The sequence below is a fragment of the Oryza glaberrima genome, chromosome 3, assembly GCF_000147395.1.
Source record: "Oryza glaberrima chromosome 3, OglaRS2, whole genome shotgun sequence".
NCBI lineage: Eukaryota > Viridiplantae > Streptophyta > Magnoliopsida > Poales > Poaceae > Oryza > Oryza glaberrima.
In genome coordinates, this window is record NC_068328.1 from 25,040,886 (window position 1) to 25,065,068 (window position 24,183).

At 43.4% G+C, this 24,183-nt stretch overlaps 4 protein-coding genes across 4 annotated transcripts; 3 read left to right on the forward strand and 1 right to left on the reverse strand.

Annotated features, from left to right (window-relative positions):
* Nucleotides 1-221: 221 nt before the first annotated feature.
* LOC127768252 (protein VAPYRIN-like) lies at nucleotides 222-2,313 on the forward strand. Its single transcript, XM_052293792.1, has one exon. It carries the CDS (start codon nucleotides 424-426, stop codon nucleotides 2,092-2,094), a length of 1,671 nt encoding a protein of 556 aa, XP_052149752.1. The 5' UTR covers nucleotides 222-423; the 3' UTR covers nucleotides 2,095-2,313.
* A 4,142-nt stretch (nucleotides 2,314-6,455) lies between these two features.
* LOC127766967 (protein FAR1-RELATED SEQUENCE 5-like) lies at nucleotides 6,456-12,819 on the forward strand. Its single transcript, XM_052292157.1, has 3 exons — nucleotides 6,456-9,160; nucleotides 11,521-11,656; nucleotides 11,896-12,819. Exons 1-3 carry the CDS (start codon nucleotides 6,578-6,580, stop codon nucleotides 12,378-12,380), a joined length of 3,204 nt encoding a protein of 1,067 aa, XP_052148117.1. The 5' UTR covers nucleotides 6,456-6,577; the 3' UTR covers nucleotides 12,381-12,819.
* Nucleotides 12,820-15,961: 3,142 nt separating this feature from the next.
* Nucleotides 15,962-20,386, forward strand: LOC127768192 (3-isopropylmalate dehydrogenase 2, chloroplastic-like). The gene is made up of 11 exons (XM_052293730.1): nucleotides 15,962-16,348; nucleotides 16,458-16,587; nucleotides 16,713-16,824; nucleotides 17,797-17,872; nucleotides 17,971-18,059; nucleotides 18,346-18,432; nucleotides 18,747-18,863; nucleotides 18,945-19,052; nucleotides 19,153-19,206; nucleotides 19,311-19,463; nucleotides 19,986-20,386. Exons 1-11 carry the CDS (start codon nucleotides 16,129-16,131, stop codon nucleotides 20,064-20,066), a joined length of 1,227 nt encoding a protein of 408 aa, XP_052149690.1. The 5' UTR covers nucleotides 15,962-16,128; the 3' UTR covers nucleotides 20,067-20,386.
* A 2,421-nt stretch (nucleotides 20,387-22,807) lies between these two features.
* Nucleotides 22,808-23,964, reverse strand: LOC127768516 (uncharacterized). The gene is made up of 2 exons (XM_052294111.1): nucleotides 23,768-23,964; nucleotides 22,808-23,573 (listed from the first exon to the last, which is right to left on the reverse strand). The coding sequence occupies exons 1-2, from the start codon at nucleotides 23,895-23,897 to the stop codon at nucleotides 23,029-23,031; spliced, it is 675 nt and encodes a 224-aa protein (XP_052150071.1). The 5' UTR covers nucleotides 23,898-23,964; the 3' UTR covers nucleotides 22,808-23,028.
* Nucleotides 23,965-24,183: the final 219 nt, after the last annotated feature.

The window sequence follows — 24,183 nt, forward strand, 5'->3', positions numbered from 1 at the left end:
TACACACAAAGACCTAACGAAGAAGTTGATATATAATTGTGACACCCAATCATCTCTGCTTTGGTCATATCATTAGTTTATCGCCTACAATGTATACAATGACGAGAGCGACGGCGACGGGCTAAGGTCACCGGGAAGTTACCGCCGCTAAGCTCCATCCACGTCCACATTAATGTCAATTATACAATCTTAGTCTGCCAACACATAGAACAAGTCCTCATTGTTCTTGACACCCACCATGTGGCATCCCGCCACGCCGCGCCGGCCAATTCAGCCATTGCTGCTGTACTTAAGCCACCTCTTGTACTCACACTCCTCTTGATGGATTCTTCTTCCACCTCTAGCTCGGCCAAGAACTAGGAGGTGTGGTCTGAGTGGAGATTGAGGTTTGAGGATTCGGTGATCGGGAAGTGGAGGAGGGAGATGGATAGGCTGGTGATACCGGAGCCGACGAACGAGGTGGTGGTGCGCGTGGAGCCCGGGAGGCCGGCGAGGGGGGAGCTGACGCTGAGGAACGCGATGCACACCATGCCGGTGGCGTTCCGGCTGCAGCCGGCGGTGAGGAGCCGCTTCGCCGTGCGGCCGCACACAGGGATCCTGGCGCCGCTCGCCGCGGTGACCGTGGAGGTGGTGTACCTGGCGTCCGCGGCGCCGGAGGGGCCCGGTGGTGGTGGGGGAGCCGGCCGCGGGGAGGACGCGTTCCTCCTGCACAGCGTGGTGGCGCCCGGCGCCGCGGTGCGGGAGCCCGTCACGGCGCTGGACTCGGTGAACCCGGAGTGGTTCTCCGCGAGGAGGAAGCAGGTGTTCGTGGACAGCGGCATCAGGGCGTGCTTCGTGGGCGCCGCGGTGGCGGCGCGTCTGGTCGAGGCCGGCGCGGTCGAGGCGCTCAGGGAGGTGCTCGACCGCAGCGAGCCGGAGTGGCGCGCCGCGGACGCCGTCGACGAGTCCGGGCGCACGCTGCTCGACCTCGCCGTCGGCCTCGGCCGCGCTGACATCGTGCAGGTGCTCCTTGAGTACGGCGCCGACGCCGACAAGCCGAGCCGTGGGCGGACCCCGCTCGAGACAGCCGCGGCCTCCGGCGAGTGCCTCATCGCCGAGCTCCTCCTAGCAAACGGCGCGACACCGGCGGGCTCCGACGCGCTCCACGTGGCTGCGGCCGCCGGCCACAATGATGTCCTGAAGCTGCTTCTTGGAAAGCCCGCTTCAGCTTCTCCCTCGTCGGCGTCCTCCGCTTCCTTCTCTTGCTCCTTCACGTCCATTGACGCCGCGGGGAGGGACGGCAAGACTCCTCTGCGGCTAGCGGCGGAGGCTGGGAGGAGGGACGCCGTGAAGGCGCTCCTCGCCGCGGGCGCGAGAGCCGACGCGAGGTGCGGAGCGGACGGCGGCACCGCGCTCCACGCCGCGGCGAGGCGCGGGGACGAGGTGATCGCGCGCCTCATTCTCGCGAACGGTGCTGCCGGCACGGCGGCGGTGCGCGACGCGGCGGGGAAGACGGCCTTCGAGATCGCCGCCGAGGAGTGCCACGGCGGGCGGATCATGGACTTCCTCGGCCTCGGCGAGGCGATCCTCGCCGCCGCTCGCAAGGGCGAGGCGCGGGCCGTCCGCCGCGCGGCCGACGGCGGCGCGTCCGTGGAGGGGCGAGACGCGCACGGGTGGACGCCGCTCATGCGCGCCGCGTTCAAGGGCCGCGCCGACACCGTGCGCGACCTCGTCGACCGCGGCGCCGACATGGACGCTACCGACGCCGAGGGCTACACGGCGCTGCACTGCGCCGCCGAGGCGGGACGCGCCGACGTGGTGGACCTCCTCCTGAAGAGCGGCGCGAACGCCAAGACCACGACGGTCAAGGGGAGATCCGCCGCGGAGGTCGCGGCCGCCGCCGGCAAGTCCAAGGTGGTTCGTCTCCTCGAGAAGGCCGGCGGGGTGGGTCGCAAGGAGGTCGCCGAGAAGACGTCGCCGGCGGCGGTGGTGGGGAAGGCGGGGAGCCTGGACAGGAGACGGAGGGGGAGGAAGGGAAGCAGTGGCGCCATTCGGTTCGGTGGCGGGAAGGACGGGTTTGAAACTGCCGCGGTTGCCGTCGGTTGGTCGCATTAATGTCGCACTTCAAACTGAGGTGGCCATTTGGATTTTGGAAGATTCAGATGGGTGAGTTGGAAATTGTGATTAGTTTTGGGTGAGAGGTGATTACTGATATGTCTCCGGGGAATGTTTAAATGTGTTTTTATGTAGTATATATTGTGGTATACATACATTTTGTAAAAATTAATTCTCTTAGAACAGTAGTAATAATTATAGTTCAAAGGTTTTACTTTTTGTTTGTTGTTATTGTCAGATTTCTTACTAGAATGGTAGGGCCAAGACGGTCCGAATTGTTGTAAAATAGTGGGAATTAACTTTTAATTAGTTGTTCCATGTTGGGTTAAGAAAGAAAATGATGAAAATTATACGTCGACGATTCAATTCCAATAAATATGTTCTTTTCAAACAATATACACAGTCTATAAATCAAAATTAGACGTGACTGCATCAGATGTCTGATCTCTAGTGAAACGTACGTCTTGTAGTGTTTTATCATTTAGTGAAAAGTATTTCAGTGCTTCGTAAAATATGTTTCAAGCACATAGACACTGACCAATGTTGATTATAACACCAAGAACCCAGTATGTACAACATTGAACAAAACCGATTGCATCACAATGGAAATAATGTGTGCAACAAAAAAAATATTAATTGCAACATCAACAAAACAATGAGATGATGATGGACACAACGCAGAATGCACATCATATGCAGTATCTGAGTAGAACACTACAAGATAAAACAATGGATTGCAACAAACCTACCGCGTTTGCCTTATATTATCTACTCCGATAGTCGGGTACACCTTTTTCCTCTACTCCAATGATTGGGTTTGCATTCTTCCTCCGCTCGGGTGGTTAGATATTGGCTTCCCACAATATCACCTCTTAGGGAGGCGACACAACAAAGCGAGCTCGCAATAATTGAACCTACTCGTCTCCCTAGTTTCACCATCTTCCACATGGATAGAGAAAGAAGAGAGAGCAAAGGAGATAGAGAACAAAACAGAGGGATGAGAGCACATGGGTTATGATATTTCTTGCTATGTTGGACACCCACACCGAACATATTTCATTGTAAATTATTTTTAACCTTACATGATATAAATATACCATTTATATTCATTGAAAATGGATTTTTTAAGGCATTGTTTTGGAGTAGTATGGACTTGTTTACTGATCAAGACGTTACGAGAGTGAGTTGCTAAGAGGCAGCATTTTTTTTTATGCGGGGAAGCATGTTTTGTTCATGTTGTCTTTTTTTTTTTAAGGTTGTGTGCATCTTGATGTAGGGACTAGGTGTAATTTCATATTTAATGAAATATATATATTATCTTAAGAAAAAGAAAAGAAGTCGGGTTTATTTTCCAGGATGATTTAAGTCTATCAGTAGTTTGGCGTCAACGAGGGGTATCGGGTACATAAGGTACCCAGTTGATCAAACTCTCATTTGTATTCACCATACGTACAACTTCTTCTCGAGCAAACAAGAAGGGCCAATACTCATATTCTGGAGTACTAACTTATTCTCAATTGTCATGTTGGAAAAAGGCATCGGTGCTACTTGATGCTAGTTGCATTCTACTCGTATTATTTGGCAGTACCAAATCACGTGCTACCTTCACACATCACTCTTTTCTTTTTTATGCACAGACACCATCAAGCTGCTACATGTTTTTTTTTCAAAAAGTAATTTTCATAAAATTAGTGGTCCATATTTAGCACCTGACACATAATCTAGGTATTATCATCATATAGTTTCATAGAATTACACCGTTAACTAATTTGACAAGCTACTATAGCAAAATGAAAAAAAAATGCTCCACTAGGATGTCTAAAACTTTTATATATCGACTTTGTAAAATTCAAGATTTAGTCATATACTTCATAAATATAATAAATTAATGAGCATTTAGTCAATCGTGTGGTTTTATGAAATTTCTATTATAAATATTTGAGGTTATGTGTGTAATATCAAAATTTGGTCAGTTTAAGAAATGTGGGGTCTGGAGGGGGTGGTTCGATTTTGGAGGAACTTCATAAAAATTCCAAAATAAGCTAGTATAGCGAGTGGTTAAGTACTCGGGGAAAAAATTGAAAACTTTTAATCTGGACGGTTTTCCTTTTTCAAACTGCAACTTCGCAAGCTGCTTTGAAAAACGTTGCCGCTACCAAAAACAATTTTTTGTCCTACCTCCGAAGCTACAAGGGGAAAAAGCATGGCTCGTGCTGGCAACGGGGAACCGGTGATCTTCCCAAGGAGATCCAACGGCCAGGATCGTCTACCAGGCTGTGCAGCCGGCCATGATTCGAGGCAAGTGTCTGTGGCCTCAAAAGAAGAGAACGCAACGGGAAGAACGGGCCTAGGGTGAGTCAGCCCGGGTACAAATGAAATAGGCCCATTTAGTACCGTACCACGTTGCACATTTCGTAGAGAATTTACTAGTCCGTGCCATTTTCATGGTATACTCGACCTTACAAAAATAAATCGCTATGAGTATAGCATCGAAAGTTTACGTTTTTGGTTTTATAGCACCGAAAGTTACCGATTCACTTTAATAGCACCGAAAGTTCACCCTGTTCCCATTTTTAGCACTTCCGTCAATTTTTCCGTCCGTCTTGATCGTTATTGATCTAGCCGCACACACGATATGACATTTCTACCCCTCATTGACATGTATTATACTTGTACTTGTGAGGGGTAGAAACGTCATATCATGTGTGTGGCTGGATCAATAACAATCAAGACGGACGGAAAACGATCGAGAATTGACGGAAGTGTTAAAAATGGAAACATGGGTGAACTTTGGGTGCTATTAAAGTGAACCGGTAACTTTCGGTGCTATAAAATTAAAAACGTGAACTTTCGATGCTATATAACCAATTTTGCCACGAATGAATATATGAGCTGTTCTTCTACTTTCAAAAGAAAAAGAAAGTATAATGAAATGCAATGTTCAAATAAATTAACCCCTGTACGGATTTGTTAATGTGTTTTTAATGTGAAAATGCACTGGTGGTATTTGCTAGCTTTATAATCTCGGTCTGGAGAATAGAAGATATTTTTCACCCAAAATAAGTTCCATGTTCCGAATATGGAACTCACAGCGTGAATGCATGATACTTACATTTATAGAGGAGTAATAGGTAAACTTACATATTCCTCCCCATCATTTGGCAATAAGCCAAATAAATATTTGCAAACAAAAAATTATTTATGAATAAAATCTTTTATATACATGTTCTTAAGATCTAAAAACAAAGGCCGCAAAATAAACTACGATGAAAAAAAACCAAAATCAATTTAACTGATAAGTATAAACATAAGTGAAAAGATGGGACCGCTAGAATTGATTTGAATTGCTCGCCTATAGATGAACCTGTACGAAAAATAAATGGCAAGTTTTCAGTGGAGTACATATAAATAAGCAATGCAAAGTATGTTCTCGCTGTTTTATAGTACCACATAATTATAAACAAGTAAAACTGCAGGACATATGCCCCTCTTGTATGTTCAGTAACAGTAGTATTATAGCTTATTTATTTATTTATTTTTTGAATATTTACCCAAACCACAGATTAAGGAATAATTTAGCTTATTTATTTATTTATTTATTTATTTATTTATTTTTTGAATATTTACCCAAACCACAGATTAAGGAATAATTTTTGGTCAGTGTTAGAGCTATTACCCATAGTTTCAATCGACGAGATATACCAGACAATATTTGCTTTAAAAGTCCATCAAGTAGTAATACACATTTTAGCATTTTCTCACACACATATTTTAGCAAGCTTTTGGAAAAAAAAAGGGCACATTTTGTTTTTTTTCCGAAACAACATTGTACGGCAAAGCAAACTGTATGCCTCACCAAAAAAAGGCATGAAACAAAAAAAAAAACCCCACAAAAAAAAAGAGAGGAAAGCAAAGGGCTTCACTATTTTGGGGCTTTTTGACCATCCGATGATCTATTCCCATTCCATTCTTTCCATTCTGTTGCACGTCAAAGTACAGGGAATCGCGGTGGGCCACGGAACAAAACAAAGCTATACCCCCCCCCCCCCCCCCCAACACACACACACACACACGAGAGACACACCCCAGCCAGGGCCAGGGTGCAGTGCAAACAAACCCTAGCTAGCCGGACCCGCTCCCTGATCCGGTGCGCCCGGTCAAACCCCGAGCCGCCCCACCCGGTCACGCCCCTCCCCTCCTCCCCTTCTTCCCCCACCCCCCTCCCCCCACCCTGCCCCACCCCCTCGTCGGACCGCCGCCGCCGCCGCGGACGCCGCCGACGACGACGCAGCTGTCGGGTGAAATATCTCCCGGCGTCGATCGCCTCTCGTTGCTTCCCTGTGTAATCGGGGGGCGGGGGGGGGGGGGGGGGGGGGGCGGCGATGGGGCGGTCGTGGAGGAGGCTCTCTTCTCTGGATGGATTGATGAGGGGTTGATCTCGGAGGGGGGGTTGGCGCGCGTTTGGGTTGGGGGGACGGGTGGTATGGAGAGAGGAGGAGGAGGGGGAGGAGGAGGAGGAGGAGGGGTGGTGGGGAGCGAGCAGGGGACGCCCGAGAGCGAAATGGGAGATGGCGACAACGACAGCGTGGACTACGCCGCGGAGATGGAGGCGGACGCCGCCGGGAACGGCTCGGCGGCGGCGGCGGCGGCGTACGCGGCGCGGGCCGGCGTCTACGACGGCGTCGACCCGTTCGAGGGGATGGAGTTCGACGACGAGGAGGACGCGTGGACCTTCTACAATGTCTACGCCCACCGCGTCGGCTTCAGCACCAGGATCAGCGTCATGCACCGCTCGCGGAGGGACGGCTCCATCATGTCGCGCCAGTTCGTCTGCGCCAAGGAGGGCTTCCGCACCTACCGCGGGAAGAACGAGGTCTCCCCAGTCGCCGCCGGCAGCGGCGAGGACAGCGGGAGGGGCCGCCGGACTCGGGCTGTCACGAGGGTTGGGTGCAAGGCAATGATCCGGGTGAAGAAGCAGGACAATGGCCGGTGGGCGGTCACCAAGCTTGAGACCGCGCATAACCATCCTCTGGTCCCTCCCAACCAGGCACACTGCCTGCGCCCTCACAAGCCACTCTCAGAGTGCGGGAAACAGCGTCAATTTGGGATTCCTCGAAATGGTGGTATGCTTCTCGCTATTGAGCCTCCGCCACCACCCATTTCACCGCCCGTGCCGCAGACAAGCGTTCTTCAAGTGGTTCCCCATTATACTAGGGATGGTATTGGAGATCATGCACGAGTAATTCTGGATTATGTCAAGCGCATGCAAGCTGAAGACCCAGCTTTCTTTTATGCCATGCAATTTATTGATGGGCATCCAGTAGGTAATATCTTTTGGGCTGATGCAAGAGCAAGGATGGCGTACAAACACTTTGGGGATGCCGTATTCTTGGATGACTACTGCAAAAGGAACAAGTATCAGCTCCCACTTGTTGCATTCACCGGAGTTAATCACCACTGCCAGCCCGTCCTATTTGGTTGTGCGATCATTGGGGATAACTCGGAGGCTTCCTTTGTTTGGTTATTTGAGACACTTCTCTTGGCAATGTCTGGTCACCATCCTGATTCTCTTACCACGGAGCATGATAGTGCCATACAATTGGCTGCCCTTAAGGTCCTTCCCCGAACTAGGCACCGTTTCTGCAGGTGGCACATCTTGAATGAAACACACGATAAGTTATCACACTTATCTGATGAATTTCCGTCCTTACATGAGGAGCTTGTCAATTGTATCAACATGCCTGAGACAATTGATGAGTTTGAAGTAAACTTTAAGGCATTAATTTCTAAGGTTGGCCCAGGAAATAGCGAGTGGCTCTATTCAGTGTATAATTGCCGTCAACATTGGGTCCCCGTGTACTTGAGGGATACATTTTTTGGTGACGAGTCATCAAAGGAGGAGTGTGCAAGCAGGAGTTCATTTTTCGATGGTTATATCAGTGCAAAAACTGATCCACAGTCATTCATCCAGCAGTATGAAAAGGCTCTGGACTGTTGTTATGAGAAGGAGGTGAAGGAAGAATTTGAGACAAAGTACTCACTTCCAGAAATCAAGACATCATCTCCTATTGAGAAACAAGGCGCAGACTTATACACGAGGTCAATGTTTTTGAAATTCCAACAGGAACTTGTTGATGCCTCTGTTTCCTCTCTGGAAGTAATGAAGGAGGATGGCAAATCTCGCATATATAAAGTGACCAAATCTGCAGGAAGTGAGAAGCCTCATATGGTTGAATTCAATTCTTTTGGAAGTTCTGCAACATGTAGCTGTCAGATGTTTGAACATTTAGGTATTGTCTGTAGGCACATACTTACTGTCTTTGGCACACAAGGTGTATCTTCACTTCCTTCCCAGTACATTGTAAAAAGGTGGACTAAATATGCCATGGAAAGAAGTCCAGACAAGAAAGTTGATGAAGTTAGCAAAGTCAATGAGCCCAAGGAGGAGCAAAAAAGTGGTGCCGAAGATGGTGAGCAATCTCAGACATGGCGCTACAACAGTTTATGTCGCGAAGCACTTAGATATGCTGAAGAAGGAGCATCATCAGTAGAGGTTTATATTGTAGCAATGCAGGCTCTTCAAGAGGCTGCAAACAAGGTCAATATGGCAAAAAGAGGTATCGGACAGGTAGCACCAAATGCACCATTGGCAGTGATGCCAATTGCAGCCCAACTACCAGCTGAAGGCTTCAGAAATGTCCCGGAGATTAGTTTTAATCAGAGAAAGAAGAGAAAAAGGAATTCAAACAACAAAACAACAGAGAATTCATCAAATCAACTTATGTATCTACAACAGCCTGTCAATTTTTTGTTTGTTGCTCCTGGTACATCAAGTGGTCCACAAGGGCCTTCTCAAATAGTTGCTGCAGTTCCTGTTTCTTCGAGTGCGCCACACGGTCAGACGTCTAGTGCAAACCACCCAAGTGATGGAAATACCACATCCTGTTCTGTAGCTGCTCAAAAAAATTCCGACTTGTCCAACTACAGTGGATCAGCACCTTCTTTGGGAAATGTTGTGCCAGAAGGAGAAATTAAATCTTCAGGGTTTGCTTCACAAATAAAAGAGGTAATTTTCTATAGTGACTGCCAGAAGTTTCATATTCTATGCATTTGCTTTTAGTATCATGCTTAGGATAACCAAGGATTGTAACCTAAATATATACTTCGTCCATTCTTTTGTCGATGATTTTTATGGAGAGTTTCTTGTTATTTCATAAGTGATATTCAACATTTACATTTCCGGTACAAATATAATCATATCTTCCTAAACTACCATTTTCTTGTTTGATATGCACTCCCATTGATGACTTGCACTATTGGTAGGGCCTCTTAGGATGAATAAATTTAGAGAGAATATACTCTATGCCACTGAGTTTGTCATAGTTCTCAATAAATTGCCATTTACATTGCCCCTTTCTATAGTATAATGACGATTTTATCAATTGTTCTACAATATGTCATTGGGCTGAGCTTTTTTTTTCTTCCCGAAATACCCTTTGAGACATACAAGATTAACAATTGATTTATCTCATTACAAGTTTCAATGAAATATGGGAATTTTTATCTAGACTCCTTACACAACATTGAAATTTGTATATAAGTTTCAAGTTTTTTTTGGGTATTTTTATTTTTAAAATATTTTTTGTGTGATATATGAGAGAGAAATTGCTTACACAAAAGATAATAGCAAAAAATTATTTTGTGTAGCATATAAAAGATGATTTACATTAAAAACAACAATGCAAAAATATATTTTATATAGCATATAACAAATAAATTGTATCTTACAAAAAAGTAGAAATGCAAGAATTTTGAAACTTTTACACAAACCTCCACATTGTGTAAAGATGCTACATTAAAAAATCATTTTTTTTTAAACTTCTGATAGGATAAATCATATTTAATGAGGTATCAAGAAACACATTTAATAGGTTTATGTTACTCATCATGCGCATATATTATGGTTACAAGAGACACTATTGGTAGGGCTTGAACATCTTTTCTGTTTTGTATTTCCATTTTAGATTGTGGTCTGTCATCTAAATTTTTTATCAACGAACAGTGGGGTTCATGCAGGCAATATTATGGTCACATATAACCAATGAATGATAATTCTGTTTACAGTTGAGCACAATGAGACATATTATTCCCTTTGCTTCTTGCCCTGCATCTCCTATTGTTCCTATTTTTCCTTTTTCTGTCGCATCATGACATCAAAATGAACACTATATAAAGCTTTTCTTTGTTCATTCATTTGAGCTTGCTGATTGATTGGGTATACCATTATGGAAAAGGATTAGTGAAGCTTTACCTGAAGCATGACTGCTTTTAGGGAGAATATTAGCTTTTTACTTGAGTGATCGTAGAGATCTGATCATTTTTGAATTTAGCTATAAATGATATTGTAAAGAAGGGTTATTTAATCATCGTGTTGTGCTTAATATTCTCACTTTTGTGTACTTAATTAATAATGTTAAAAAAATATCTGATGGTCCAGATAAAAATATTGGTGGGGATCATTAATAGGATTAACTATGTGAGAGAACCAAGGTTTTAGGTCACATTTTAGTATGCATTTAATAAACAAGTGTTGATTTGTAACTCAGTTTTTCCAATTTGTTTTGTGACATGCTCACTTTCTCAGATTTACCCCGTTACTCATTAATACCTTGCAGATAATCTTGAAACTTTCACCTGTTCTGTATAGCAAGCTTAATACACTATGAAAATGACATTGTCATGGTCAATTCATTTGAAATGGGAGCTGTCGCTTTTTGGTAATTTATACGAACTTCTATTGCTGATATTTTGGGTATGGTATGTTTGTTTGGTATCAATTCTGTGTGTTTACAAATACCCCCAATGTTCGGTAGTTTATGAGAACTCGGGATCATTTATCTTCTTAAGTGATCTTTTTGGTTAATCGGGGGCATTCTCCCCTAGCTGTAACTTACCAACCAAATTTGTGTTTGTAGCCCAACAGCTGTAACCTACTTGGAGGTGAAAATTTAGATCCCAGTCAATAGTTCTGGAAGGCCTTATGCTATTGAAACATCTCCCTTTCATTTAAGGAAAATCAACTGGTTTATTATTGAAGATTTTTTTTCATTCAATTTCGCCTGTGATATCATTGTCCGGAACATAACTATTACATTAGCTGTAATTTTACTTTGTGTGGTTTGATCAGAAAACATTTTTACAGTCTTTATGTGTTGCTTACTATTACATTACACTTTTGTATTTCCAGTCCTCTTAGAAAAACCAAGTGAGTTGCCTTCAGGCAATACAAGATCTAATATGGCGGCCAGTTATTTTTGATTCATTTATCCAAGACCCAGCTTATAGACCTTGCCAATCTGCTTATTTTAGCTCCAAGTATAGCTTATTTATCAGTCTTCAAGACACTGATCTTGATGAATTCTGCAGAGTCATGAATTGTCCCAAGGTAATGGCAACAAGGGAAACAACGTGAACATGGCAAGTTCTACATCCTCGCCACAGCTTGTGACAGTCCCGGTTGGACTGTGCTTGCCTTCAATGGACAGCTCGAAGATATCTGCAGGTTTCTTTTGACACTATTATACTTCGCTACTCAAATATGTTGATGTCCCTAACATCTAGTGCCAGTTGTGCATACAGATTTTGCCAATTATTGCAAATCATCCTCGCTGTTAAGTTTGTGCCATGACATATATATATGTTTGTTTCATTGGTGCATGCTAGTAATTTGACTGTTTAAATATGAATACTTATTGACAATTCTTCTGACTGAAACTCATTTACATCTTATTGTCGATGCAGATGCGATTAATTCTACGAACTCTGGCAGCATGATTAGCAATGGCAATGTGTCATTCGGTCTTTGTCAATCTCAATCTACCAATGCTGATCCTCGGTCAACTCCTGAGGGTTCTTCTATTAGGGCAGCAGCCATCGCAGCAGGTGCACGCATTGCATCTCCATCTGATGCCGCTTCAATCATAAAAGCGGCACAGTCAAAAGGTGCTATCCACATTAGGCCTGGAGAAGGCGTCCCAAATTATCTGAAACCATTAGCCCCACAACCGCTCTCCTCGCTACCACCAGGCAGCATACCCAATTCAGTGCATCCTTCCTCAAGCCATGCACAACCAGGACAGTGCAGCTTTGGTGATTCTGCAGCAGCAAAGGATGCAATTTTTGGTTCCACAGACAGCAGTGATGACGATGAGTATGATGAAGATGATGACACTGACGATAACGATGAAGATGAGGGGATAACCGGTGACGAGGTGGAGCAAGAATAATCTTCACATTGGCACCTCGTCGGCTCTTCAGCTGTATTTGTACTAACCTCTCCTAGTGGCTTCTGAGGCCCTGATCTTTAACAAACCTTTTCACCCATGGATTCTCTTAGAGCATAGCTGTATACATGTTTATAGCCTGTATTTAAGCTCCCAATTACTGCCTTCATGAGCCTAGAAGTTATCCCCCCCCTTCCTACCCTCTCGATTAAGCATGCCTGGAAGTCCCTTTTTGTCAACCTAATCAGAAACATTGAGCATTGTTAATCTTGGTTTGTTTTGGCTCTTTCAGGGGTTTGGTCAAATGGTCAGCTCACATGTGAGGTTATGTACAGAATGAGTTGTTCTCTTGTTAAACGCTCCAACAGCTCAAAATTTTGTACTCCCATTTTTCTCTTCTTGGAGAGATATATCTAAACCTGGCTCACTGCCCCTTGACGACTTTGTTCCAGCATTTCCTGCGAAACTATAGTAATTGATACTGTACAAGAGACAATGTTTTCCCCCTTCGTGCTGCAAAAAGCACAAATATGTCTTTTCAGAAAAGAAATGGCTTTGCTCAAATGTTTCATCATGCTTGATTTAAATTTTCTTTTACACCGTACAAAATCTTAGCTAAACGGGTAGTTGCCATTTTTCCATGGCTGTATACTGGTTAGGGCAATCAGCTCATTAAAGTAACGAGTTCTTTTTCTAGTTTAGGTGACGAGTTTTTTTTTTTTTGAGAACGTGCGCACACTCACCCCTATAAACGTATACACGCACACCCTACCCCTATGAGCACCTCCGGAAGACTGGGCCGGCATATCTTGAGATTGACGAGTTGAATCAGCAAGTTCCTTGCAGCCTCATCAATAGTCTATATTCTCTAATAAGTCAGAATAAAAATTACTCCCTCCGTTTCAAAATGTTTGACACCGTTGACTTTTTAGCACATGTTTGACCGTTTGTTTTATTCAAAAAATTTTGTGAAATATGTAAAACTATATGAGTACATGAAAGTATATTTAACAATGAATCAAATGATATGAAAAGAATAAATAATTACTTAAATTTTTTGAATAAAACGAATGGTCAAACACGTGCTAAAAAGTCAACGGCGTCAAACATTTTGAAACGGAGGGAGTAATTTATAAGTAAAATTTTTATATATGTATTTTTAACGACTTAAAAGTTAATATTAAAAAAACCTATGTTGGAAATATCTTAAAATCAACTTGAAATTTAAGTTTGAAATTTTAATTTTGACTTTGGTTATGGTACCCATCTGGCGTTTCTAAACTTGACTTTGCAGGAAATGGTGTTGCTTGCCTGGAAGGCTGGAATGAGAAAACGGGATTCGGCCGACAATGAGCAGGCCGTGACGATTTGGGCTCTAAACGCCCTCCCTAATTTGGTCCAGAACGGACTAGTGCGGAAGTAGGTGGGCCTCTCTAGGCCCATAACAACAGTGGTTGACAGGTGAAAATGGATCGGATAACAATCCGTTCCAAATTCGTCCAAAACGATAATATAGGATGAGTTTTTAAAAATCTTGTGGATATAGATAGTAATGATACGAATTCAGATGTGAATATGGTATCTCTAAAATCCGACGGATGCAGATTATTCAATATTTCTATCAGATTATCCGATAAGCAGTTTATCGGATAATCCAAAATTATCAATACATATAAACATTCTATTTGTTACATATAACATAAGGTGGCCCATCTAGTGACCTAATTCATCAATTAATCTAGATTTCTTAGTTTCAGGCTTTTACCGTCTCATATTACACTTGCGTAGCTGTATTTTTATATTACAGACATCATGTTTTCATGTTTTTTAGCACTTAAGTATATAATTATTGCATGGGTCGTTCATTGATTGTTGTATTGTTATTCCTTGAATTGCTAACTTCATGTTGTATCGATTGCATACACACATAATATTTGACAAAATTAATCTGTTTTCCGCACCGACTTCGTGCCATTTTTGACATTCGAAACAATCCACTCCGCATCCACATTTGTACACTATCTACACCCACTTCGAATCCGCTTAAAAATATGGGTTAGGATATAGTAGGATCATTATCCGTCCAAATCAACTCCATTTTCACCCTAATTGATTGTTTGTTGCACCGGTCGCTCTGTTATATTAAGCCTTGCAATCTTTTTTTCCCTCTGCCATCACTAATTTCTCCACTGAGAGCGACTGGATAATTTTTTTCATTTCTAGAAAAAAAAAAGAGAGTAAATTTTTCATTTTGTTATTGAAGTGAGAAAGGCTAGATGAATTTAAGAAAAACCAAGTGTCAAATGTACTTCATATTTCAGAATCAATATAAGAAAAAAATTAATTATTTATTTAGCAAACATGGTAAAACGTACATGAAAACTATAATGCTATTCTACGTTAAACTCTTATATATGATATTTTAATTAAATCTATTTAAAAATATGTATGTGGCGGAGTTAACTCCTAAGTATCCAACGCTATAGTATGCAACGCTAATAATCTTTTATACGAGATAATCCAAAAAATGTCATTGACAAACATTTAAACTCAACAAATGCCATTTTTAAGTGTGAGTTTTAAGAAATGTCATCGTACAAATAATTTTGTCCTAAAAATGCCATCGCTGTTAGGGTTTCGTCCATCCCTCACCGTTAAATGCTATATGATGAACAGTGTATTTAACAGCGTGGGGTAGATGGAACCCTAACGGCGATGATATTTTTAGGACAAAATCGTTTGTACGATGACATTTTTTTAGAACTCACGCTGGTTGATGGTATTTCTTGGATTTGGACGCTTGCAAATAGCATTTTGTTGTCGAAATAACAACCGTATACGTTGAAAGACGTGGTTACTCAACAGTAGTTGGAAAGCAGTAAAGTGTATTAAATTGAGAATTTTTCTTGGGATCCCCTTTTACATGACCCTAGGAGTCTATTTATAATCCCATTACAGGTTCCCCTATTAGGGTTTAGGTTTTACAGGGGAATTTATATGGTTGCCCTTATAAAAGGGACATTTACATGGGTATATAATGTAATTGAGATACATGGGCCTCTAGTGGGCCGACTGGCGAACGTCGGCCTAGTGGCCCCCGGGCTTGATTGGCTGAGATGGCCTCTTGGGTCTCCTTGAAGTTGAACTTGTTATGGCGAAGCCATCCGCTTTCGCCATACATTCTTCGCCATACAATCTTCGCCCAAGATATCTCCAACCTTGTGGGATACCAGCGCGATCCTTTGCCCTTCGCCGTCTTTGCTTGATAGTCTTCGCTATGGGGACTTTGTCCCGACAGACTCGACGTCTTGGGCTTGAACCCTCACTGGTTGCATGGTTTTGACAGGTCCGGTCGAAGGGTCTTATAACATACCACAAACATATTTCTTTTCTCCTTTTATATCTATAGAATCAGTCGATCATTGAAAAACGTTACTATTAGTTATCCAGACTTAACGGCTCGCTGGTTATCCTCGTCGCGACGTGGAAGAAACGCGAGCTGCTGGAGACGGGAGACGAAGTTGTGCGGTGCCTACATGCTATAAGAGCACCGTGATCCACCGAAGCAACTCCTCTCGGGCGAAGGGCAGGGCACAACACAACCGCCCGGCAGCTCTGACTCCGGTGGTTTTCCCGAGAGCTGCCGGTTTTAAACGCGTTTCAGCACCAACAAAGCAAGGGCAAAGCCCAAGCCCACCACCAAGTCTCCGACCACTAAACTTGCAAAAAAAAAAAAAGAAACACAAAAAAAATGTCAATCCAAGCTAATCCCCTCATCAAAACCCTAGCCTTGTCGCCTCGTCGGCGGATGGCGCCGCCGGCGCCGGCGACGGCGCGGCGCCCGATGGCGGCCGTCCGCTGCTCCGCGGCGAAGAGGAGCTACAACGTCACGCTCCTCCCCGGTGACGGCATCGGCCCGGAGGTGGTCGCCGTCGCCAAGGACGTCCTCTCCCTCGCCGGCGCTCTCGAAGGCAAGGCTTCGAATCAATCTCTCTCACTCTCGCTCTCTCTCGGCCCTACGCGTTAGCCCCCGATTGCTAGCAGCAGTATGACCCCCCTTGTTGTTTCCTTCCGCCACAGGCGTCGAGTTCCGCTTCCAGGAGAAGCTGATGGGCGGCGCGGCGGTGGATGCGTACGGCGTGCCGCTCCCGGAGGAGACGCTCGCGGCGGCGCAGGCGTCGGACGCCGTCCTCCTCGGCGCCATAGGAGGGTGAGCGGTTTGTTCGACTAGAAATGTAGATGCCGCAGCAGTAACCGCAGAGAGTTTGTTTTCGGCTGGGTCAGAATTCGCGTTCTGACTTCCGGGATAGTTTGATACAATGCTGTGCTTTGTAGGTATAAGTGGGATAACAATGAGAAGCACCTCAAGCCAGAGACTGGGTTGCTCCAGATACGCGCTGGGCTTGGCGTCTTTGCTAATCTGAGGCCAGCTGCAGTGTTGCCTCAGGTATATCCTACTCCCACCTTAGTTCAGTTCAGTGCAATTCGCTTGACCAGTATTATTCGTTTAAATAGCGACATCTTTTTAGTTGCTTTGAGCTTTATGGAGTTGAAATGATGGTAGAACATCTCCTGAAGTAATCTGTGCCAATGCCAATTTTGAACAATTACCACGATCTGGGGTATCTGAATTGACTGCTGAACTGTCTCGGACATTCAAGGTTGTAACTACATTAGTGCATGCGATGCTGCTATTAATAGATAGGGAAAACTATGTCAGTAACCTTCAAACATCCGTATTTAATTTAAACAAATAACAATGCAAATGAAGCTTGTCTTCACAATGGCACTGTGAAGGGCATATTATGGCATATTACACCATGATGAATGGTAAAATGACAGTGATTTCTTTCCCTGTAGTGGCTAGTAATGGACACTTACCAGAAATGGGTGTGGAAGGAGTGTTTCATATTCAAAAGAATATGACGGGATATTCCAAAAGATTTTTGTTTGTTTTTTTTCCTTCTGTAATGTCGTTTTGAAGTTAGCTCCAGTTGCAATGTCATTCCTTCCTCTAAATATGCATGCTTATATAGAGCTGGCTTAATTTTCTCTAGTTCTCCTTTTTCACTAAATATGCATTGCCTGCCCATTCCATTATATTATGTTGTCATCAACCACAAAAGAAATCTATTATGAATTATATTTTTAAATTATAATCCATGATGGATGTACAGATGTAGTATACCAACTTCATGTAGGCAATCTTGATTTCGTTTGGAAAATTACTAATGGTGAATATAATACTGTTTGACTGCATATATTCTAGGACATATATATTTAGTGATAGGGAAAGTAGTTAATATCAATCTTCATTTTTTTTAATGTTTATGTACTAGCTATGCTGCCCCTATATTCCTATAGTATTCAAGAGGACTACCTGTAGTTATTTTTTCCTTTGAGCTAATTATCTCTTTAGTTAGTAGATGCATCTACTTTGAAAAAAGAAGTAGCTGAAGGAGTCGACATCATGGTTGTTAGAGAGCTTACAGGAGGTAATATTAATCAAGGAGCATGGAGGTTTCTCGTTAATTTTTCATATTGATACTTCATATACATTCTTATGGAACTTGTTACAACATTTGCCTGGCAGGAATATACTTCGGCCAACCTAGGGGTTTTGGAAAGAACGACAAAGGAGAAGACACTGGCTTCAACACTGAAGTATATTCAGCTTCTGAGGTGATTCTATCCTTCATTACATATTTTAGCATCTTGCTCCACTGAAAAGTTATTTCTTGGACAAGTCATAGTCCCACATGGGTGGCGGTGCCAGGAATGTGCATGGCTAAACTTCAAATACAGCTTCGACATTTAATTTCTCACAAATATCTGTCTAGACATGATATCTGGTCACGTGTCTGTATTTAATTGCAAACTAAGAAATGTTCATTTAATATTATTTTTGTTAAGAATGCATTCACCTCCAACAATTTTATGTGTTCATGGAATTTTGCTTGATCCCCAGATTGATCGAATCACACGTGTTGCATTTGAGGTTGCTCGCAAGAGGCGCGGGAAGCTTTGCTCAGTAGACAAAGCGAATGTGCTTGAGGTACTTCAAGATACATTTATGTTGTGAAACTTCATGTTGGAGTATATGTTGTATGGAAGTGTTCCTTGATCCTTTCTGTTTGACTTGATTCTTAAACTGAGCATGGACGCTATAACAAACATGTATGTGGTTGTCATATGATTGCGAAATAAAAAGTACAAACATAGATTTGGTGTTTCTATCTTGGATACTTAATTGGATTCACATATCATTACTTATCATTTTTCTAACACTTGTAAATCCCTTGAAAGGTTAAAAAGGTTTGTTTTTGATCTGTTGTTTAACATGGCTCTTTCATTCTTATATTATTGTAGGCATCTATGCTTTGGAGAAAACGCGTGACTTCATTAGCTTCTGAATTCCCTGACATTGAGCTGTCGCACATGTATGTTGATAATGCAGCAATGCAGCTTATTAGGAATCCTAAGCAGGTTTGTTTCTTTTATATGCAACTTATTGCACCTTGCTGAGAAAGCGAGCATTAACCCACTGAATTCCCTGCAATGTTGCAGTTTGACACAATTGTCACAAACAATATTTTTGGTGACATATTGTCTGATGAAGCATCAATGCTTACTGGAAGTATTGGAATGCTCCCATCTGCCAGTGTTGGTGAATCGGTAATGCATGGCCCCAAAACTTCTCTGCATTTTTTAGACACTGATTTTTTGATGAAAATGATGGATGTATGACAGCTAAGTATTCTCCTTTTGTATGCAGGGACCAGGTCTTTTTGAGCCTATTCATGGTTCTGCGCCCGACATTGCTGGGCAGGTTGAGATGACCTCTAACTCTGAAATATTGTTAAAACTCTACATTGGCCTTTAATATGCAGCTTTATCTGAATGTTTGCTTCCTCTATTAATTATTGAGTGCAGGATAAGGCAAACCCATTAGCTACAATTCTTAGTGCTGCCATGCTATTGCGGTATGGCCTTGGAGAAGAAAATGCTGCAAAGAGAGTTGAAGCCGCAGTTACAGAGACACTAAACAATGGGTTCCGAACTGGGGACATATATTCTCCTGGAACGGTAAGACTGATTTGTTATGCATCCATGAATAGTACAATGCTTGTATTTGTCCTGTTGAAGATGTCCAGTGTCTAGTAGCTATTTGCTATGTTTCTGCCAAACTGAGGTTTAATAATGGTTACTAGCTTCGTATAATCTACTTGCATACCAAATAGTTGGTGGCTACCTAGGGATAATTATTTATTGTTTTATACAGTGAGCATAGAAAAAAAGTGTGATATATTGGGACTAGTTATCAACTTATCATGTACTCGGTCCCAAAATATAAGAACCTAGGACCGGATAGGACATTTCCTAGTACAACGAGGTTCTTATATTTTGGGACGGAGGGAGTATTCAACTTGAAAAAAGGAAATTCAACTCTACCTTATTATGTAGCATAGATCAAACAATCAGTTTCTTTTAGCTTATGTTGCACCTCAAATTTGTTAACTTTCGCTACTTGTATAACTAGTGCTACAGAGGTACCAATTATATGTGCTCCCTTTTTCTCCCCTTTGAAAACTTATCTTTCTTAACCAGACCTTGGTCGGATGCAAGCGAATGGGAGAGGAAGTCCTGAAGACTGTAGAGTCGCAGAGCGCGGTTGCTCTAAACTCGTAGCTCTCAGTATTTCAGCTGTAGCCCTGTGATTGTGATGGTCGAAAGCACATCAGAGATTGAGGCCGCCAAAGAATCACATTGATGCTGGACTTCCTGATGTTTTTTGCCTGTCCTTGTGTCATTCTGGAACTTAGCGCATGAGTTGCCTCTTTCCCCTTCTCTCTTGTACCTTGAATTTTTTTTCTGTGGTGATGGTTGACTTAACTGTCTAGGCCAACAATAATAAAATGGGGTTGGTTCCATATACCTAGCTGAACAAGAGGTTGGTTGTGTAACGTACTAACGTTGGTTGAGTATATATACTACCCCCATCTCCTGTTCATGTTGCTGTACTTGTTTTCTTACTCAAAACCGTGCAGGCACCTGTTCAGCTGGCCTTCTTTCTGTGAACCTCTACCAATAACTTCTGAGGCACTGACATTGGTCCATATTTGTATCCTGTATTTGAAGGTCTCAACTTATTGCCCCCAATCAGCCCAGAATCTTTTCCCTTTTCCGGTACATTCTTAGCTGGAAGATCTTCTGTTGTTGGCCTGATCATATACACGGAAGTCTGCATGATAGCCTTGTTTGGTTGGCTCTGGCCGGGGTTTGGTAATCGAAAAATCACGACTTTAGAAATATAGCACTTAAAGTTCTATTTCACTTTAATAGCACCGAAAGTTACTCTCCATTCCTCTATTCAGCATTCCGTTCAAAATTCGGTTAACTTCTTTACTTTATCATTTTTTTCAAAAACTAAAAAACACACAAAAAAAAATTGTGCAGCCGTCCTCGTGTTCATAATCAGCCACCGACCTCAATCTTGCCTGTTTGGACGCCATCAAGATTGCTCTAGCCTCTAGATGTGGTCGTCGAGCTAGCACCAGGCCATGCCCTCGAGCTCACCCGGCCCGGCCACCATCGAGATCGCCACAGGCCGTGCCCTCGGGCTCCCCAGCTACCCGCAGCCACGGCCGCGAGCTCACCCAAGCCGACACCCTCAAGCTTATCCCCCACTGCCTTGATCGTCGAGCTTGTCCCTAGCTGCCGGCTTTGAGCTGTGCGGCCACCGCCGTCAACCTACCTATGGCTGCCACCTTCGATGTCCTGGAGTTTGCCTGATGATGCATGCCCTCGAGGTCTACCATGGTATTAGCGGTTGAGCTCCTCCATCAATCTTGTGCTCGAGGTTGCTTCCTGCTGCCACGACTCCTCCAACTTGTGTGCCCAAGGAAGAAGAAAGGGAATGTGAGAAGGAATAAAGCAAAGTGATGATATTGCAAAAGATAAGAGTGGTTTTTAACGGAATGCTAAGTAGAGTAATAGAGGGTAACTTTCGATGCTATTAAAATAAAATAGAACATTAGGGCCATATTTTTAAAGTCGTGAACTTTCAGTGCTATTAAACCAATTTCTTCTTCTTTTTTTCCAACTCCAAGTTGTGTGTTTTCATGAATTCCTCTTGTTCTCCATTATTTATACAGCTTACTATTAGCTTTATTTTCCAATTAAAAAGTAGGTGTGTGTTTAGTCAATTAATTGTGCTAAGTCGTGTACTCCTAGTTGGCAGGAATCACTCAAAATTTATAGTAGTTCACTAAAAGGGTTTATTAGTTGTTTTTTTTATATAGATGCACATATTTATATTTGTGTACACCAAAATTTAAACTGTCTGATACACCTACGCTTCTACAATTATATTAAAGGATTATTTGTTGTAAAGGCGTTTGTAGTGTACCCTACCTAGGTGAAATTCTATGTGAAATATATTGGCTATGACTATAAAATATCAGAATAATATTAAAGGGGTCCATAACTTAGCATAGTTCTGAATCTAAAAAGAAAATAAAATTTAGTAAGCTTTCTTTGACAGATTTCTATTTTAACAGGAGTTGCTTTAAGATCTGTATATATCTTACGATTGTCAAAACATAAGTGTGCTTTCAGTTAGCTTGGTACGAAAACTAGTTAAAACCGCTTGGATTTGATCCCCAACAGTTTTCATACAATATTACAAACCCTAGTCGTAACACGTCCTTTTCTAAGAGGAGTGACCAAATACACATCGGCTACCATCCTTTTAAAAGCATGAGAGCGTTAGTATATATACGCCCATATAACCATGATATTTCAGCAATATATCGTAGATGGTAAAAAACCACAAAATATATAGAGAAGTTATTAATATTTAGGGTCCGTTTGGTATAGCTCCTATACTAAGGACAGAACGGACTAAGGAGTGGTGAGAATGCCGCTCCACATTCGCAGTGTAATTTTCAGTAGCAGTAGAGCAGCAGCTCCGCTCTATCCAAGAGTGTAATTATCCAGGAGCTCCATCGAGAACTCCCGAACCAATGAAAAGCTCCTGTCCGTCTTCCGCGAGGGTGTGTATGACATCCACTCCCCCAGGATCCCCTCCACCGAGGAGATCGCAGACCGCATCAACAAGATGCTTGCCGTGCTTGACACCAACATCCTCTAGGTGAACCCTGACCGCGGTCTCAAGACCCGCAAATACACCGAGGTGAAACCTGCACTAACCAACATGGTAGATGCTGCCAAGCTCATCCGCACCCAGCTTGCCAGCGCAAAATGAGATATCCAATAGTGCAAAATTGAGGTGTCCAATAGTGCTTATCTTTGCTTGTTGAAAAGAGCCAACATCGCCATTTGGTGGGCAATTTGAGGCTGCGTTTGGGGCATTTTCTTCTCTTAGAACAAAACAGAATCACAAATTCGCATCGAATTGCATCGTCCACTGTTTCCTTTTCTGAGCTCCATGAGTTGAATTGCAAAACAGAAGCGTTACAATTTACAACTAGAATCTAACACTAGGAAAGCAGAATGCCATATATGTTATTGTATTCACATTCATTGATGAGCTCGTATGTAGCAAACCAGTCCCAAGCTAACAGTGACAATTGTAATTCACATGAGCAACAAACACATTTACACAAGCGATTATTTCACATGCTACGATTCACAGCAGCATCAAGCACAGCACATAGGCTCCAACGCAAGCCACTGCAAGGATGAGAGCAACGCCAAGAACATTCATAGGCCTGACCCTCTGCCACCATCTCCCGTTACCATCATCCACATCGCCGTGTGTTCTTGGCACATCCTGCGTGGCAATCACCTCTTCTTTCTCATCAATCTTGCCCATCTCTTCGTCTTCCTGGGCGATGTACAGATTGCCACCGCCGCCGCTGCTGCTTGATGGCCCATCCGCCATGGGTGCCATGGCTGCTTCTCCCTGAGGCTGGGAGCTCACATTGTGTTCATCTTCCTTCTTGTCCCTGGAGGAGGTAGAGGAAGAAGACGATGATCCCTTGGGCAGGATGACGTAGAGCAGGGCTTCCTCGTTGTCCATGACGGCCCTGATGGCGCCGGCGTCGCAGCTCCTCGGGACCGGAAACATCTTGAGGAAGCGTGCCCATTGGCCGCCGTCGGCCCGCCGCTCGCCGGCGACCTTCAGCTTCCGGCTGGTGTTGTACAGCACCTTCAGCTCCTCCTTCCTGAACCCTGAAACCAACAAAACAAATAAATAAATCCCTCACGAGAGGCAATTCGCAAGTCATTCAACAGTTTTTTGGCTGAATTCCAAGAAATTTTATGCTGAATAATTCAGATAGGTTCGGGTGTTTTTTTTTTCGGAAATTTCTTATCCAAAAATGTGAACCACGAGTCGTGGTACAATCATGAATTTTATTTTTTACCTGAGACATCGACGACGAGGGTGTCGGCGTCTTCCGTGCGTGTCCACTCGCACCGGGGATCGACGTTCGCGTAACCGTGGCGGCGAGGCGGCGGGGGAGCCGCCGCCGCGGCAGCGGTCGCTGCCTGCATGATATATGAATTTGCACGATGATATTGTACACGGTTCTGTTCGTTTGGGCTCTTTCACTTTCAGCAACAAGATTGATTAAGACAGATGGCAACGAGGGTATATAGGGTTGGATTGTAGTGTTAGATTATAGTAGTAAGAAATAAATATTTGGTGATAGTGTTGCCTCCTAGAAGAGTTATACGGTAATGGTACTAGTTGCTAGGCTAGGCAAACACCTTTCTTTGCTTCTGCTGGTCTCAGGTGTTTTGCTTCAACCGATCAACTTCAAGGTGTACGCTCCTTTGT